General features: G+C 40.2%; 2 protein-coding genes across 2 annotated transcripts in view; both read left to right on the plus strand.

Moving 5' to 3' along the window:
- Positions 1 to 6753, plus strand: part of akirin1 (akirin 1) — a 14908-nt gene extending 8155 nt beyond the window's left edge. The window contains exons 2-5 of the mRNA XM_078252392.1: positions 2462 to 2608; positions 4987 to 5115; positions 6030 to 6101; positions 6249 to 6753. Of these exons, the coding sequence (XP_078108518.1) occupies positions 2462 to 2608; positions 4987 to 5115; positions 6030 to 6101; positions 6249 to 6259 (359 nt within the window). The 3' untranslated portion in view covers positions 6260 to 6753. The remainder of the gene's footprint in view (positions 1 to 2461; positions 2609 to 4986; positions 5116 to 6029; positions 6102 to 6248) is intronic.
- A 3416-nt stretch (positions 6754 to 10169) lies between these two features.
- rhbdl2 (rhomboid, veinlet-like 2 (Drosophila)) lies at positions 10170 to 17443 on the plus strand. Its single transcript, XM_078252394.1, has 8 exons — positions 10170 to 10369; positions 11949 to 12213; positions 13799 to 13947; positions 14962 to 15074; positions 15739 to 15839; positions 16485 to 16545; positions 16644 to 16705; positions 17249 to 17443. The coding sequence occupies exons 2-8, from the start codon at positions 11983 to 11985 to the stop codon at positions 17426 to 17428; spliced, it is 897 nt and encodes a 298-aa protein (XP_078108520.1). The 5' UTR covers positions 10170 to 10369; positions 11949 to 11982; the 3' UTR covers positions 17429 to 17443.
- The last annotated feature ends 681 nt before the right edge of the window (positions 17444 to 18124 follow it).

Here is an 18124-nt window from a genome sequence, read left to right on the forward strand (position 1 = left end):
ATTACAAGTGAAAAGCCCTGTGGTAGCTAAATAAACAGGCTGTCAGATTAGGGTCCTGTATTGTTAATGCTGAAAGGTTTCAGACGCCACACACAGCAAGAGGAGGGTGTCTCCGCGAAGGCACCAGTTTAAAAGGGCATGACGACACAGAACATGGCTTTCCTAAAATGGCTCTGTAGAGAAGACGCTGCTTTTCTCACCATCTAAACAAGATTGCGGATGAACAGGCTGAAGTGGCAACATGGCTTCTAGCGCGCTCCCCTCCCAAGATAAATGAGGCACGGTTCCTCAGAGGCGCAACATATATAGGGACTATGCTTCACCCCTTGTATGACTCGAGTAAGATAAAGTCCCTCCTCTACATTTAAAGGGACTGTACTCAAAATACAAAAAAATAAACCGTGGGCTAGGATTGCCTAAACATGGCTCAGTACATGAAATACCTACATTTTGTCATGGCCATATGCACGTGTTGCCGGGCCAGCTATCAAAACAGAACAGACAAGCTTGGATTATAACACACACAGAGGGAGTGTGACTTCATTCTCTGCTCAGGACACTTTTACTCAACTGTATCTTTAACAAATATTTGTTTCCTGCTATATTAATGTTCTGAATGTCGAGTACAGCCCCTTTTAGCCATATAATAAGATGTGTGTGCTGGCTGTGATCCCGCTGTGTAAGTTGTTTCGACACTGGACAGCAGCTGCAGCGTAGGCTTCATCCTAAGGACATATTTGAGATTGTAAAGGCCTAGTCACTTTCTTGACCTGTCACGTGCACCTACAGTACAGTACTACCCTTATGTGATTTAAGCCCATAGCTGTGATTTTACATGTTAAGTATAAATTGTAAGGCTACAACTATTATCTTTGTTAATGATGAACCTATTATTTACTCGATCCATTGGTTTAGTCTGTAAATGTCCTACAGTCCCCAACCAATAATCCAAAATCCCAAAATTAAATGTACTGTCATGCAAGACCAAGAAAAGCAGCAGATTCTCACAATTGAAAAACTAGACCATCAAATGTTTGCCATTTTTGCTTGAAAAATAAACGATTAATCAATGTTTTTTTACATTGTAAAATGCTAGTTTCAGTTACAATGCCCCAGGAACTTTAAAACAAAGCATATGGTTATTTAAGTTTTCTGTACATCCTACATGCCACTGCAGATAATCCTCTTAAGCGCTTTTCTAACTTTTAGCACAACGGGTAATTACCATATAAATTGGCATAATTTATCTGGGCTGTGCAGTACGTAGCTGGCCAGTAGTGGTACGTAAAACCTTTTCAATTAGGCTAGAAACACACAGGTGATCAAGTGTATCATATAGTGAGACAATTGATATCCTGTTTTACATCTTCTGCATTGCAGTCTTGTATTACACAGATCTTTCTACACAAATCAAGTTTATTTTGTACATCCACCAAAACTCCATTGGGTTATTCCACTACCGGTCCTAAAACAATACTTTTAGAACAGTGTGGTGCCTGGATCGATACGTGACAAAAGAGCACAAAACAAGTTGGCGACATTAAGGAACGGCTTGTTCATTGTTAAGGCCATATGGTCAAATTTTAAATAATTTGTTTAAAATCTAATAAAGTATTTTACCGTCAATTGCCGTTAAACAGCAGAAACAACCACTGGAGTTTCTTAAGTTTACAAGGTGCAATTGAATGCTCCATTAAGTCGAAACGCAGTGCCAACATGCCACCAGGTTTCGGTACCCAACCCTAGTTGTAGTTTTAACGTGAGCCTTTTCACCAGCTGTAGCTTTGCATGATGCCAATGTCATGAAAAACATTCGGAAGAGAAGTGAAATTCACAGGATCAGAAAGTCTGTTAGTTCTGCTTTGTGTGTGTGTTTGTCACAGCTGTAGAAAGTATCTCACTGTCAGTCTTTCACGTCTCTACTTACTATCGATTCTTTCGAACCCGTGTTTGGTTAGAGATGCCACAGAGGATGTGAGCACTGAGTGATTATGCCTTCCCGTAATAGTTCGTTTTAATGCTGGAATACATTCAACATCGTATGAATGTGGCGTGTGTAGTATTGAACACACAAGTCTAAACTAATGAAAAAACTGATCGTTTCAGTCCTGTAATGAATTTCTGTTGCAGACGTGGACTATAAAGCAACTGGTACAACTACTGCGGCTAGATTTAGAATTCCTTTTGATAATCAAGAATAAAATTAAACCGCATGCTTCTGAAAACCTGTTGTTTTGCAGTTTATGGGGGTTTCACTACAAAAAGCAAAGGTTTTTAATAATGTGACTTGTTGCAATGACGTCCAAACAACAAAGTGAGAAAGTCGGGAATGCATTTACTTTTGCAGACCATTGGGAGCACCACTCATAACTGCCACAGGGTTGGAAAATGTGTCCATTTCTGGGTGTCCTCTGTCCCAGTTTAAACAGTTTGTGTCCTTGTTTCTGTTTGCTCCCTACAGAGCAGATCTTCCAGAACCTCCGTCAGGAGTACAGCCGGATCCAGAGGCGGCGGCAGCTGGAAGGGGCCTTCAACCAGACTGAGGCCTGTAGCTCCAGTGATGCCCCCAGCCCCAGTTCCTCCCTCAACGCTCCCAGCTCCCCACCAGGTAGGAGAATTTACTGTTGGCCGTACACACGTACAGTATAAACTTTATGGCTTTTACTCCGAAGGCCACATCTTCTGGTCATGGACAGCTCTAATAATACACCCTGGCACCATTGGTGCGAGTTTATGGATGTTTTTCTCCATCCGAACAAACATGCTAAACAAGTGTGCATTCTGTGAAAGCAGCTCACAGGTGAGGACATTTTCCCATCGGTTAATGAAGTCATGACAACACCGGTGTTGCCGATTACACGGTAAATGCACCGAGGCTGTGTCTGGCCTCTTCGGACCTCAGGTCGAGCTTTCTCTGCGTGGCTCATTTTGCAACCGCCAGGTTAAGACGGGAGGCGGAAGCTCCCCGAAGCGCTGCCCGCTTCCCTTCGGGCCCCCATGTTACCATAGACTGTATATAAATGTAATGTAAACCAATTTGGGCTGTTTAGACCATAGCGGCGCTGAGCTCCGTGGTTGGCTCACTATCTGGTTTCTGGTCTATTTTCACCCCAACTGAATCTGGCAAGAAAACACTCTAATACATTTATAATATTATAAACGGTATAAATGATTGGATTCTGCACCTTTTGCTTTTCACTTTGACACCAAATCCTCTGTTGTCTTGTCAGTCTCCTCAGGTGATGAGTGAAATCTAACTCCTGCTACTCTGTTCTGCAACGCTGCTGAGCGGAGCAGATTAACTAAATGGGTTTTATTTCTATATATAAAAAAGCAAAACGACGGTGGGGGTGGTGGGCAAGAAATGTAATTGGACATGATAGCGGCAGTAACGCTGACTACCACTTACAGAAACGTCCCTCTTTTGGTGTTGAGTGCGGAGTGCAGTAACATTTAAGTCGCTGTTTAGATCCGTTTTGAGTTTGTTGAGAGCTGTAGGAGGGTGTTGTACTTCTGCAGGTAAAAACCTCTGCTACGCAGGTGATTAAATAACATGTCTGCTTTGTTTTGTTCTGGTTAGCAAGTCCTTGAAGTGACAGCCAACTCAGACACCAAAACCATCACAAAAAAACCCAGAATGCCATCTTTTGTAAGCCTAATCTTTGTAACCGTTACGAATGATAAGGTCATTCATTCTGCAAGGCCTGCCAAAAGATCCTTGGCTGGACCTGCATGACCAACACGTGTCTCAAGAGGCAGGCTACTGCTGCTCATCCAAACAATCACAAGGGCAGAGTGATTGTGATTCCAGATGTGAGTTTGTAAAAGATTTAAGTCTATAGTTGTTTGTGCCAAATCCAACCCACTTCTGAAATGGAGATGTCTCTCTCATCTGACTTCAGTCAGAAATCTGCTTTATTATCATTTTCTCAGATTACTGTTATGTGCAATTGATGTTTCAGATGAAACAGTTTTCTCATGCATCATATCTAAAAGGATAACTAATCAAATGGATATAAAGTGCAAAAAAATGTGTCATGGAGTAATGATCATTTACTGTGTGTGAAGAGCTCAAAAAGTAAAGAGATGATGCAACATTTTCTTTGTAAACCAGTTAATAAATCCAAATGTCATACGGGTAAACGTCTAAATCACAGAAGATTAAACCCAGAAAAGAAAATTGTAATTGAATTGTTGGTGGTTGAGTTTTTCTCTTCTTTTCAAAATTGCAGTCCGCATAGTCACAACTTTATTGTTTTTTTGAATTAAGTTATGTACTGAAAACTTACAACGGTCAATATATTACTTGCTACACTGGCACCTAAAATGCGTGCAGATTGTAGTGGATTAACAGTTTGTTACAAGCCACCTTTTGTTTAAATGTGTGCCCATCATAAAAAAATGCAACAAATGTACCATTCATATTGACAAACATACATTTGCTGTTAGCTTCTGCTCCTCCTGATGCAGTATGATGCTTAAGGCATTTTGGCAGGTTGGGTGCGAGATGTAATCCAAGTCCCTCTGGCGTTTTCCCTTCTCGCTCTGCATGCTGGTCTCATAGATCACACTGACTGCACTGTTACTAACCCGGCCTCTTTCTGTCTGAGACGGCCGTTAAACCTTCATCCGCACTCTGCCATCCTCTCCTGTGATTTACAAACATTGTAGTCTTTTAAACGGCTCACGCCAGCCCTCAAAGGCCTCTGGGTAAGGATCACCTGGCTAACGCTGGCTCCAGTTGCGCTGTGACAGACATTGGGGAGAGAAAGGGTCCACATTAGTGCTGCATGACCCTGTTGGCTGGCAGAGGTGACGAACGACCGACGGCAAAGCAGTAAATTTGCACCTGGCCGAGCACCTATTTCTGGAGAGAGGACACTTCTGTCTCTGTGACTTATCGCTGCGCCGGAAATGTGAACGATTCAGCCCTTTCATGGCCGATCCGATTTTCTTTTCTTTTTTTTCTTTTTTTGTGTTTTTCAGGTGCCTCAAGGAAGGACCAGCCCTCGTTTACACTGAAGCAGGTGAGCTACCTGTGTGAGCGGCTGCTTAAAGACCACGAGGAGAAGATCCGGGAGGAGTACGAACAGATCCTTAACACAAAACTCGCAGGTAATAAACATTGCTCTTCAAAAATATATAAAAACTCTAAGACCAGTGGCTGGGGTTGGCTCAGTGGGTAGAGCAGGCGCACATATACTGAGAGGTTTATGCCTCGACGCAGAGGTCCAGAGTTCGAATTCGCCCTGTAACAATTTCCTGCATGTCGTCTCTCTCTCTCCCCTTTCTCACCTAGCTGTCCTATCAATAAAGGCAGAAAAGCCCAAAAAATAATCTTTAAAAGAAAGACAACTATGAGACCAGCACACTCTCAATTGACTCGGACAGCACTTTTTATGTTCTGGCAGTGAGGTACAGTAAAAATGAGAAACAGCCTGCCCCCTCCCTTTTTTTGAGGTTATTTTCATATCATAACTGATAACGTCTGCAGCGCTGGCATCCATGCTACCCCCAGAGTTTATATATGCTTCTAGATGCCAAGACTGTAAATGGGCAGGAAACGAGTGCAATAAAGATGGTAGACTTTGGTGTAGCAATTGAAGCAAGCTTTCCCTCCATCCCCACTAAGCGCTTTCCTTTAGTGATCACTTTTTGTCAATGTCAAAATAGGCGATCCCACTGTAGAGGCATTGTCATTAGCCTATATTAATATGTTGATTTTTGTCAAGTATTATTTATCAGCTGCGATCATTCTGTTTTCTGACAACAGAGAAACGGCGAACTACAAATGAGAATTTATATTGTGGGTTTGGCTGTATTAAACGTACTATAGGTGATCACGGTGAGCAGGAGACTGAACAGTAGTTTAACAAGCTGAGACTCAGCAGTTTGGCCAGATGTTTGCTGTGTGTGCACCGTTTTGTTGTTTGCCACCTGAAAGGGGACAAAGCAGGTGCACAAACAAAGACCTAGAAAGGCGGTGTTTGAATCCACACATCCTCACCTTCATCTTCTTCTGTTTCCAGAACAATATGAATCTTTTGTGAAATTCACACAAGACCAGATCATGCGAAGATACGGGGCCCGGCCTGCTAGTTGTAAGTATTTTAAACCAGCCTTTCATTCAGAAAGACAACAATTCTGTCAAAGTATCCATTTCTTGTTTTGAGCTGTGTTTGGAGTTAAAAGGGATGATTTGATTGTTACCGTGTCTGACTACAGTATCAAATCATTTTGTGTTTCAGATGTCTCTTGAACTCCCCATGATGAGATTCCAGCTTCCTCTCATGAGACAGCTGCTCTTCTACTGCCCTCCCTTCCACTTGATTTTCATTTTATCCCCCCCCCCATCTCAAACTGTTTGGGTGCCATGGTTTATCCTATTTTTAATCCATACGTTGATTTCTTACTTTCAAACTATTGCTGCTGGCCAAAAGTTAGAAGAATCTGAAAGATAAACTATGTATGAAGCCCAACCTTTTTTCTTTTCTTTTTTTTAACCTTTGTTCATATGCTCTTTCTGGAAATCCGGACTAAAGCAAATCTGTGTCAAATCTCTTGCCGGCGCTGTAGAAAAAGCTTATTGGCTCATGTGATCATTCTGTATAACCTTCAGAAGCTGTATTTAATGGCTCTTGCTTCTCACATTGTCCCCCTTTTCTTGCGCCCCCCCCCACCTCCCCCCACCTGTTTACCTGAGAAAGTGGATTTTTCTCCCTTTTGAAAAAAATAAAAGTTCTGTGATTAAAATCTGTTGCCTGTGATGTTTTCTTGAAACATACAGTTGTGTTCAAACTAATATCAGTCCAACATCACTAACCTCAGTGATAGTGATATTTCTACATGGCAAATAATTTACTAGTAAGTGTTGTAGAGTCATAGAAAACCAACAGACCCAACAGTCATGACATGCATGCTGCTCATTCTGTGTAATTGAATCTGTAATTGAAAGGGGCATATTCAAAATAATAGCAGTGTTGTGTTCAATTAGTGAGGTGATTGATTCTGTGAAGAAACAGGTGTCAGTTATGGCCCATATTTAAGGAAGGAAGCAAATGTTGTGCATGCTGATTATTGTGCATTTCACACTGAAATACTCAGCAAAATGGGTCGTTCCAGACATTGCTCTGAGGAACAGCGAACTTTGATTAAAAAGTTGATTGGAGAGGGGAAAACGCATAAAGAAGTGTAGAAAATGATCGGCTGCTCAGCCAAAATGATTTCAAATGGCATCCAAAGCCTGAACGACGTGGGAAAAAAACAGTCAACTACCATTCGAATGGATCAAAGAATAGCCAAAATGGCAAAGGCTCAACCAATGATCAGCTCCAGGAAAATCAAAGAAGACTTAAAGTTACCTGTGAGTACTGTTACGATCAGAAGAAGGCTATGTGAAGCAAAGCTATCCGCTAGAAGCCCCCGCAAAGTCCCATTGCTGAAAAAAAGACGTGCTGAATAGGTTGAAATTTTGCCAAAGGACACATTGACTGGCCAAAGGAGAAATGGGGCAACATTCTGTGGACTGATGAGAGCAAAATTGTTCTTTTTGGGTCCAGGGGCCGCAGACAGTTTGTCCAACGACCCCCATGCACTGAATTCAAGCCACAGTACACTGTGAAGACAGTAAAGCATGGTGGTGCAAAAATCATGTTATGGGGATGTTTCTCATACTGTGGTGTTGGGCCTATTTATCGCATACCAGGGATCATGGATCAGTTTCAATACATCAAAATACTTGAAGAGGTCATGTTGCCTTATGCTGAAGAGGAAATGCCTTTTGAAATGGGTCTTTCAACAAGACAGTGACCCAAAACACACCAGTAAGTCTTGGTTCCAGATGAACAAGATTGATGTTATGGAGTGGCCAGCCCAATCCCCAGACCTCAATCCCATAGAAAACTTGTGGGGTGACATCAAAAATGCTGTTTCTGAGGCAACACCCAGTAATGCAGAGGAATTGTGGAATGTAGTTCAATCGTCCTGGGTTGGAATACCTGTTCACAGGTGCCAGAAGTTGGTCGACTCCATGCAACACAGATGTGAAGCAGTTCTCAGAAATAATGGTTATGCAACTAAATATTAGTGCAGTGACTCAAAGTAAAGCAAACCCTTGAGACATTTTTCAGTTTTATACAGTAAATGTTTGAGTTTGTAAAGAAAAATGCAAATACTGCTATTTTTTTGAACAGCCTAATATTCCTTTTTCTTCACTTTCTGTAAAGGTATAACACAAACGTGATCAATTTTGGTCATGTTTTGATTTGGAATTGAATGTGCAGTGTGCATTATTCACTTTTTTAAACACACTGCTATTATTCTGAACACAACTGTATATGAGTTTTTGTAATCTGGGTAGTTCTGGAGCTTTCCCTACTATCACATGATCTTCTCAGCAAATGAAGTTTGCTAAATTTAACTGTGGATGTTTTACTTTCCCATTTCCCCCGAGCCCCTAAAGAATCCATGTTAGCAGAAGACAATCTCATCTAAAAATGAAGCAGGTGATAGACTGAAAATTACTATTTTGGTGATCTATTATTTTTTAGACCTTTTTTTTTTTTTATGTTTCTTTTTTTCCTGTTTTAAATAATTATGAATGGAATATCTTTGGGTTTGGGTTTCTGACATTTTATACACAAAACGAGGAATCAACAAAATTAATTTAAGTAATGGACTGTGAGAATAATTGTAAATTGCATCGGCTTTATCTCACCAGAAGGTCTATGTCCATTTTTTTGGACGGATATGGTCGTAAGTAGTTTTGAAGATAAAATGTGGTGTTTTCTCAAAGAAATTCTATGAAAGAGATGGGGTTTGGGGCTGAGTCCGTGGGACTGTTTCTGGGGGATGAGGGTAAGGAGAATGCAGAAGACAAAAGGTAAGTCCTGTTCCCCATCTCTGCAGTAATAATTAATAAAGGCTGGTTTAAAGTACTTCTTCCCGCCTCCATGTATTAATGCTTATGGCTAGCCTAAATGGGTTCCATTCAGACCTTAACATTAAGTCTTTTACTGTTATATGTCAACAAGATTCAACAAGACATTTTCACCTGGCTATACCCAGTGTTTACAGCTGTTGTGGTATTTATGCACATACGTACTTAGATTATGCACCGTTTGCCCATGTTAACAAACAATTTCAAAAACTTGTAATACATGTTTTGTTTGTCTTGATGTAAGTAATCAACTCAGTAATTGTCATGGTGATATCTAAAGGTTAACATTTTTACCCAATTGATGTGAGAAAAAGAATGAATACGCACACGTATGAATAGGCTATAGTTAGGTCTTTTTCTAAACTTTCCACTAATGGGGTTGTTCGGGGCTTTTTTTTTCTTTACTCAGGATATCTTAGGATACAAAATCAGTTGAGTTTGCTTCTGTTGCAATTTGTTCAAGGTTGACCCCCATTTTGGCTTAAAATGACAGGACTATTTTTTATATCTGCTAATTTATTATTAATGTGCAATATAATGTTGATTAAAACACAAATGAATTAAAGAAATGAGAATAGCATGATCCACTGGCAATCAGGGTGATTAGAAAATGCTATTACACCACCTGCTGATGACATTGTTAATATAAAAGTGTATCTAAAATCTTTAATTTAGCTAGCAACCTCTATTGTAAACGTAATACAACCATCCCATTGTTCCTAATTGTGGACACTACTTCCACCTTGTGGTACATGTGAGGTAATGCAACATTTATATGAAAGTGGAACTTTAACCTCAGTGCACTTTAATGAATTAGAAGCTGTATAATCTATATGAATATATATGGCACCATGGCTCAAAGATGGTCGCTGTTATTGCCTTTTTCTCTCCGCTGGGGTGTGTGGGTGGAGAGGTGGTGTGTGTGTGTGTGTGTGTGTGTGTGTGTGTGTGTGTGTGTGTGTGTGTGTGTGTGTGTGTGTGTGTGTGTGTGTGTGTTTGCAGAGCTGATTTGAATAACGTGTCGGTGACGTCACTGACCCCAGGTGTGGCACGGGGAAGAAACAGGTATCCTGTAGTTGTGGGCAGGTTGCAGACGTCAGTATTCGCTGTGTACTCCTGCAGTTTCGTGGAAGAGTGGAGCATCGGTGGGTTGTTTAGGCTGAGCTGAGGAAGGAAGCTTCTTGCAGGAACAAGCAATGGAAGGTCTATAATTATCTCCAAGTGCTTTTTGTTTTCCTTTTTCTCCTTCGGATCCCAGAGAGTGACAGGCGGCGGTCGGGTTGAAGAAAGGACTCCGCGGGTTGTCCGAAAACATGGAGGAATGGTGTTGAAAACGTACACATCGAGCTGTTTGAATCAGTTTAGTTGAGTCAATATTTATGCGTTTGGGACCGCTTGGAGCCATCTGCACTCTTCCTGTTGAAGGATTAGGTGAGTGAAGGCCAAAGTTAGGTCGACTTCATTCATAACAAACTATAGAAAACTTTACAATGGCGAGGAGCCTTAACTAGACTACATTTTATCTAAGTTGCCAGGAATAGTTTCTAACTCACAAAATTGACCCATTTAGAGTATTATCATCAGCAACGCCCAGTAAACAGGAAACGCAAATCAGCAGGCGGCTGTAAGTCAATGTAACTCAGGCTACTTTGAAAGGCTACTGTAACTGTATTCTCTATCATCTTCTGTCTAAGCCTAGAGCTCAAAAGGAGAAGTAATGCTATTTCATCTTTAGTGTGTTTTTGTGTAAAACCTCTGTTTTTTTGCACATTTGATTTACTGTTAGTTGAAATACATTTATTCAGTAGTGTAAATAGTTAATTCCTGTCAACTTTTTTACATGATATATTACATTACACTGGAATTGTAGTTTATATGATTTAACGTGACAAATAAATAGATTTATTTATTGATTGATTGATTGATATCTGGCATTCAGTATAATGTTCTTTCCAAGTGTAAGACTACAGTTAGATTACATCTCTTCCACTTGAACACAACATTGCAGTAGGCTATTAACTCTGACTCTGGGGTCTGACAATTGTAGAAAATGATGCATGGTTTATGTGTAGAATAGATGTATTTCATTTTGTTTTCTGTAGAGCTGCTAAGATTAGTAAATTATTTCATTAGTCAATTAGTAGAAAATTAAATTGTATTATTTTATTACTATTTTCATATTTTCTCAGATGTTAGAATTTGATGCTTTTCTTTATCATGCGTGATCGTAAACTGAATATCTTTAGCTTTTGGACGAAGTAAGATTAGGGCTGGGTATCGTTTAAACATTTTCGATACCAATACTGGCACCAATACCAATACCGTGACTTCGATACCGGTTCCTAAACGTTAGACAGCCAATCACCAGTATTTTTAGATCTTGGTAGAAGCATGCTGCATACTTATTGGCTCACTGACGCTGATGAGATTTACTCCTTAGGTATTGAAATGTGGTATTGAATGATGAGGCCTTTTTCAATACTCAATACTTCAGAGGCAATTCGGTCGGTGCCTAAAAGTATTGAATTTGGTACCCAGCCCTAGGTAAGACATCTGAAGACCAAACCTTTGGCTGTGGGAGTTATAACTGGCATTTTACACTTTTTTCTCAAATTAAATAGACAAAACGATTAATCCATACTATAAATAATTGTGGTTTGCAGCTCTAGTTGCCAGTTCTATCCATTTGTAGGACAGAAGTACTAGCCTGTGATAGCATATTTATTAATCTATGGTGATCAGCTTCTAGGCACTTTAAATCATGAGAGAAGTAATTTGTGTGTTAGAATAGTGGCAATATAGGTGTTACAGTATATGTCATTTTATATCTCAATAGTTGCCAGTTTATAAGGTACACCTAGTTTAAACTAATGCAGTCTAATACAGCAGGCCGGGCAATAAATTCTACCTTCGTGAAGGTTATAATGTTTTTTTATTGAAGCTGTTTTAGAGAGATGTTTCATCGTAATGGTTAATTTGGAGGCTGTCATTTCACTCATCTTTAACTCAGACTATTCAATCTGCTGTGTGGAACTGGAGCAGTGATGGAGGACATCGACGTCGAGCAGGAGGAGCCGTTCCCCGTGGACCGAGATGGGAGACGGTTTAGGGGTGGAGAAGACCAGCCTGATAATGACAGAGAAATGGGATGTTGTGAGAAGTTCCATCATTCTATGTCCAGATGGATGCTTCCAGAAGATCTTCGCGAAAAATACCTGGAACGGGCCAACTGCTGCCCACCGCCCATCTTCATCATCCTCATCAGTATTGCAGAGGTAGCTCTTGCCCTGAATGTACATGACGCACATATTGTTTGAGTACTGGGACGATCAGTATGGATTCTGTGATCTAATTATACATCCAGCACGCAGTCAGTGTGTTAATTACTGTATAGATTTGCTGTGATTGTATTAAGTAGAGCAGATGTTGAGGCAAAGTTAAAGAAGCCTTGGTGTGATGTTTTTAAATCATGACAATTCTGCACTTTTAATCGAAATCTGTGATTTTTACAACAACTAAGCTCTGAACTGAGAAGCTCTTGTACAGCAATAAGCGCTCATTTCGTTCGTTCTGTCTGTGTTGGCATCTCTGCCGCCTCCTCTTAATGTCCTGATTCATAAAGTACAGTCCTTACTAGCAGGCAGTAGGCATGGTGTCAATGAAAACAGTAGTTTTCATGAGTCGTAGCTTTAGGGTAGACCTGGTGCAGTTGATCCTCACTGGAAGGATTCAGAGATGCTTTTTCTTGATTGCGTAAACAGAAAGCCAGCATGTCTCTTTGACTTTCAGGTAAATAAATTGTGGAATGTGGAGGATTAGTGGGTGATTTGTTGCAATAGCAGAAGGGGGGATGCTGTGGCCTCATTTTGCCTCGAAACCTATGGCTTTTGACGGAGGTATACAGTCTTTTTTTAACAACTTTAAGCTAAAGCCACCAGGAATGCCATACAGGCAATTTGCCTGTATGAAAAACAAACTGTAGCAAGTTTGGTTTTAGTCCAGAAGCCATAAGACTTGTGAGCTGTCGTAGCAGAAGAGATGGTCAGTTTACTTTGTGGTGTTCCTTCTTTTTTCTTTATATTATCGTTATCATTATCCCCTTATTTAGCATTAACAGGCAGGAAATGAAAATATGAAAAAAAAATGGTAACACACTATTATTATGTAGTTGGAAGCAGATGTAAGTGTCTATTAATGTGTTTGTCAACAACAATAATTCCACCTGTGGACACCTTTTGGAGGCTGGTGTATAAACACACTATAAATGATAATATTGTAAAACACAGTCGTAATGCCTTAAATGGGAGAAATTAAGTACTTTTAAATTGAATCCATTTGGATATTCCTTTTACATTATTACTATCTGTGGATGAAACCATACGCCTATAACATGTAAAATAATTGTGGCTGTTGCTTAACTCTTATCACTGAGTGTTTTGCACACTTGCCTACTCATACTTGATGAACAGCTCACTCTTTGTAGCTCACAGATGTCCAATGTCACTCCATTTGAACGTCTGTGAATATTTTCTTATTTGGGGGAGAAGGCACTTTATTTACCCAGAGAAGATCGACTTAGCTGCAGTGTTTGTTCCCAGCATGCCATCAGTTTATATTCCCACAGACGCGGGCCTTCAGACGTATGAGCTGCAATGAATGATCACACTGGGGGATTTTCTGTGGTCGGTTAAACACACTATAACATCTGTATTTCTGATTCATCCTTCCCATTATTATTTTCGCAGCTGTTTGGGGATTTAGCGTCGACCCCAACATCTGCTGCTGCTGCACCTTAAAGGCAGACAGTGTAAAATTAAAGACTAACTTGTGTGTATATTCTGATATTCTGGTCTTCATCAGCTGGCAGTGTTTATCTACTACGCTGTGTGGAAGCCTCAGAAGCAGTGGGTGACCCTGGATGAAGGCATCTGGAAAAGCCCACTCTCATACAAGCCTGAGTGCAGGAAGGAGGCATGGCGCTTTCTCTCCTACATGTTTGTCCACGCTGGGTAAGCAAGGGTGTTCCTTAGATACCTTTTAATTACATGATGAAACCTTGAGTCAGTGTTGAGAGTGGACAAATACCCGCAGACACTTTACAGTACAGTATCATGGCCCTGCAGCAAAGATCAGTTTGGTGAAGCTCATAATCTTTGTGGGTTTTTTGATGCTGTCAGAGGTGTTTTTTTGAGAATGCAGGTTGTAACCACTGTGACTCTTTATTTATTAAGCGTTCCTGTGTTTGGTACATGTCGTCAGGATTTTGACACTTTTGAATTGTGAATTTGAAGCTTATGAATTACTTCATATTCACAGTTACAGAGGCGAGCTTATAGAGGTACACAGAGGCCGGAGTTACTGGTTACTGCATGTGATGTTGCAAGCAAACCGTCAGTTAAAAATCATGAGTACATAAGCCACAGGAACACGGGAAAACCAAAAACCATGACTACACAGAAGCACATCGGAAAACTAGATTAGCAAGAGGAACAGTGGTCACAGTCACACGCCAACACTAACTTAAACACACCTAACAGGATATTTGCTTAGAGGATAGAGCTAGTGATATTCTATATTTTTCCCAACAGATCCCATGAGTCAATCTCACATATAACGTCCTGCTTCCAGAAATCCTCACCACATGTGTGTTAATCCACAGCTGAAAATAGTCCCCAACAAAAACACTATTTACTCCTGTTTGAGTAACATTTGTTAAAACCTACAGTTACACATTTACCGTATATTTGACAGCCGTTTTTAAAGAGTTGCATTTTCAGTGGGACAAATAGACTTGTGGCCACAGACGCGGTAGGGAAGTGTTTGTGGTCTTTTCATGGGAGTTGTTTAAAATAACAAAACTATAGAAAAACCACCCTTAAAATCCCTACATTGGTATTATTATCACCAGCTGGTGATATACTGCAGAGCCACGGGTGTTTCTGATATTCCATCCACCCCCTTGTATGACATTTTACCTCCATGGTGAAGTGTATCCTGCTTATTCTCCACCCCTGCCTGTCTAGTGTGCAGCATATTGTGGGCAACCTGGTGATGCAGTTGCTGGTGGGCATCCCGCTGGAACTGGTCCACAAAGGATTTGAAGTGGGAATGGTTTACCTCGCTGGCGTCTTGGCAGGTAAGCATGACTTGTTTTTTTTTACCCTGATAGAGTAAAAGTAGCCCAATTGTTGCACCTGGATCCTTTTTATTTCTGTGCAGCTGCTGCCGTGGTCCTGCTCAATGCCCTGCTACGCCCTGCACTGCTACTACCATAATTACCATAATTTCTAGTTCTATTATCTTTATTGGTACCATAATTGCTACGGTTCATCATAACAACTGCTATAATTATTATGAATCATATTTTTCCATATCTGTATCAGTGTCTCTGTGTCCCAACCGACAGCAGATGGCCGCCCACAAAGGGTCGGGGTCTGTACGAGATTTCTGCCTATAAAAAGGATTTTCTTCCTCCCCACTGCCACACTGAATACTTGCTCTTGGGGGGGGTGGGGGGGGGGGCGGGCTTGTTGGGTCTTTGTAAATTATAATGTGGACTAGACCTGCTCTATCTGTAAAGTGTCCTGAGATAACTCCTGTTGTGATTTTATGCTATAATAATTGAAAATTGAATTGAATTGTTACACAAGCAGCCTAAGCCAGCTGGACTTGATCAGTGTTTGTGAATGCACCCAACTCTTACTCGCCTTGAAGTTGGGTTTTCCTGTTTGTGTTGGAGCGAGTCTCTGCCGTCAGAAATGCCACTGATTTTAAAACTGATAATTTCTGTTTCCACTCAGGCTCGTTGGCCAGCTCCATCTTTGATCCTTACAGTGCTTTGGTGGGAGCTTCTGGAGGTGTTTATGCCCTGTTAGGAGGCTATTTTATGAACGCAGTAGTGGTAAGTTTACATAAAGTTCAGAGATGGTATGAACATCAGCATTTCAGTGCTTACTTTGTTGTTTGTATGTGAGAAGAGTCCTTCCACACCTCAATTTTTACCACAACGTAATGTTCAGATAGGATAAAAATAGACATTAAGAGAATTTGAGAGATTTTGAAAGTGAAGAACGGACAAGACTGTCGATTTGATGTAAATATAAACATAACATTGGTGGTCCAATCCATACCATAGTCAGAAAGTTTTATTGTCCTCCTTTTTTCTGATCGTGTTTCTTCCTTTTCTGTGTTGTTGTTTTGTCTTTGTAATTTGACTCAATGGCATTGTGAATGAGGGTCGCCCCTCAAAGATCTCTCCGGTATAAATTAAGGTTGAATGAATGAATAGTGTGTGTACAGTACCAGCTGACTTACTGTTCTTTTTTTAAATAAATGTCATCTTGATAGTTTTGAAATGTCATTTTAAGAGAATATATGTTCTTGAACTACTGAGCACACACTCAATGTTTAAGCATATTGCTATACAATGATTGTGGCATTTCTGCTTTGTGAAGCATTCACTCTGTTTTCAAGCTTATTTTTGTTTAATGCACTTTGTAAGATAAAATATTAGCACAGTGGCTGATAATATGGTTTAATTTCACAGAATTTCCGAGAGATGATTCCTCTCCTTGGAATATTTCGTATCCTCGCCATTGTGATATTTGGTATGTTCACCGGTGTGTTTTCAACCCATTTTGTTAGTTTTTTAACTGCTGTCATCACACTTTAGAAATGTTACATTTATTACTTTCTTTTTTCACAGTTTGCTCAGATTTTGGATTTGCCTTCTACAGAAGATTTGTCAGCCAGGAGGCTGGTATGCAGGTATGATTTTTCTACCCCCCCAGAATAAAAAAAACAAACACAATCCAGCTAATGCAGCTAGCCTCCCCCAAACTTGACAGTGTTTGGGGATGGGTTTAATTTGCTTGTTGCTACAAGCAAGATCCGTAGCTCTTGCTGGGACTTGATTGTACTTCTACACCTCTCTATATGGGCGCATACTAATGGCAAAAGACTGGAAACCAACACATTTCCCCCACAATGCATATCCTTTTTAAATCTGTAATCCACATTGAGAAATGGTGACCTTTGTCCTTTGACTCCTTACTTTCTTTCAGTTTTTAATTTTTCCAACTGATTACCAGACTACAGACTCTTAAAAACCTGATTCCTTATTCCCTCCCCCACCTTCTCCCCTTTTTTTTTTTTTTTTTTAACATACTCTTTGTGTTTGTCAAACTGGTTCTACAAGTGTTTTTGGGTGTGAGGTCAGATGACAGTAGTCAAGGGGCCTATGTTCCATTTAATTTCGGTAATTAGGCCTACAGGCTAGCTCTTCAACCTGACTATCTTCTCTCCCGCCAGGTGTCCTTTGTGGCTCATTTTGGAGGAATCGTGGCCGGGATGACCGTCGGCTACGTCTTCTTCAGCGCTTACAACCAAAAGCTACTCAAAGACCCCCGTTTCTGGCTGTGTATAGTAGGCTACATACTCTGTGTGATCTTTGCTGTGGTCTTTAATATCTTCCTGAGCCCAGCACCATAGGAACATAAAGCTGCACTTTTTATAAAGTTAACACTAAATGCCTTAATGTCACACTCAGGAAGCTGTATTTTATACTGATGGGTTTCAGAGCGAAATAATGCACAGGGCATTTCATATTTTTATATCAGATTTTCTTCTTTTTAAAGCTGAATTTGGGAGTTCAAGGGAAATGGTGCCTCTTGCTGTTTATGTGTAAAATTGCAGAAGTTTTAGACAATGTTGAGCAAAATAGGCTTTAAAAAAGTGAATAACTTAGAACTTAATTCAATTTTATCTGTGCCTTTTAATGTGTTTTCATTGTTACTCTTATTTCTGTGTTTGTGTGTTTTTTGTATGTTTTAAAAACATTTTTTTAGACCTCTTTGTACTTTGTACTTATGAAATGAATAAGCAAACTGGTCCAATTTCAGGTCATTTTTGTTTAGTAGGAAATGACACACAGACAGGTTTTTTTTTTTTTTTTTTTAAATCATTGTATGATATTCTGTGCTAATCTGTTGAATCATCATGGACTCTTATGGACTTTCAGTATTCCTAAAATATACCTTAAACATGTTGAAATCCTCACATTAAAACTAAGACTTGGCTGTTTGACAACACTAACAAGAAGAAATGGTTTACAAACAAGTCTCAGGAAAGAAAAAAGGGACAAATGCCTAAACTGTTGGGAGTTGATCTTCCTTTTTGTAAGCAAAA

Source organism: Sander vitreus, chromosome 6 (assembly GCF_031162955.1).
Source record: "Sander vitreus isolate 19-12246 chromosome 6, sanVit1, whole genome shotgun sequence".
Lineage (NCBI taxonomy): Eukaryota > Metazoa > Chordata > Actinopteri > Perciformes > Percidae > Sander > Sander vitreus.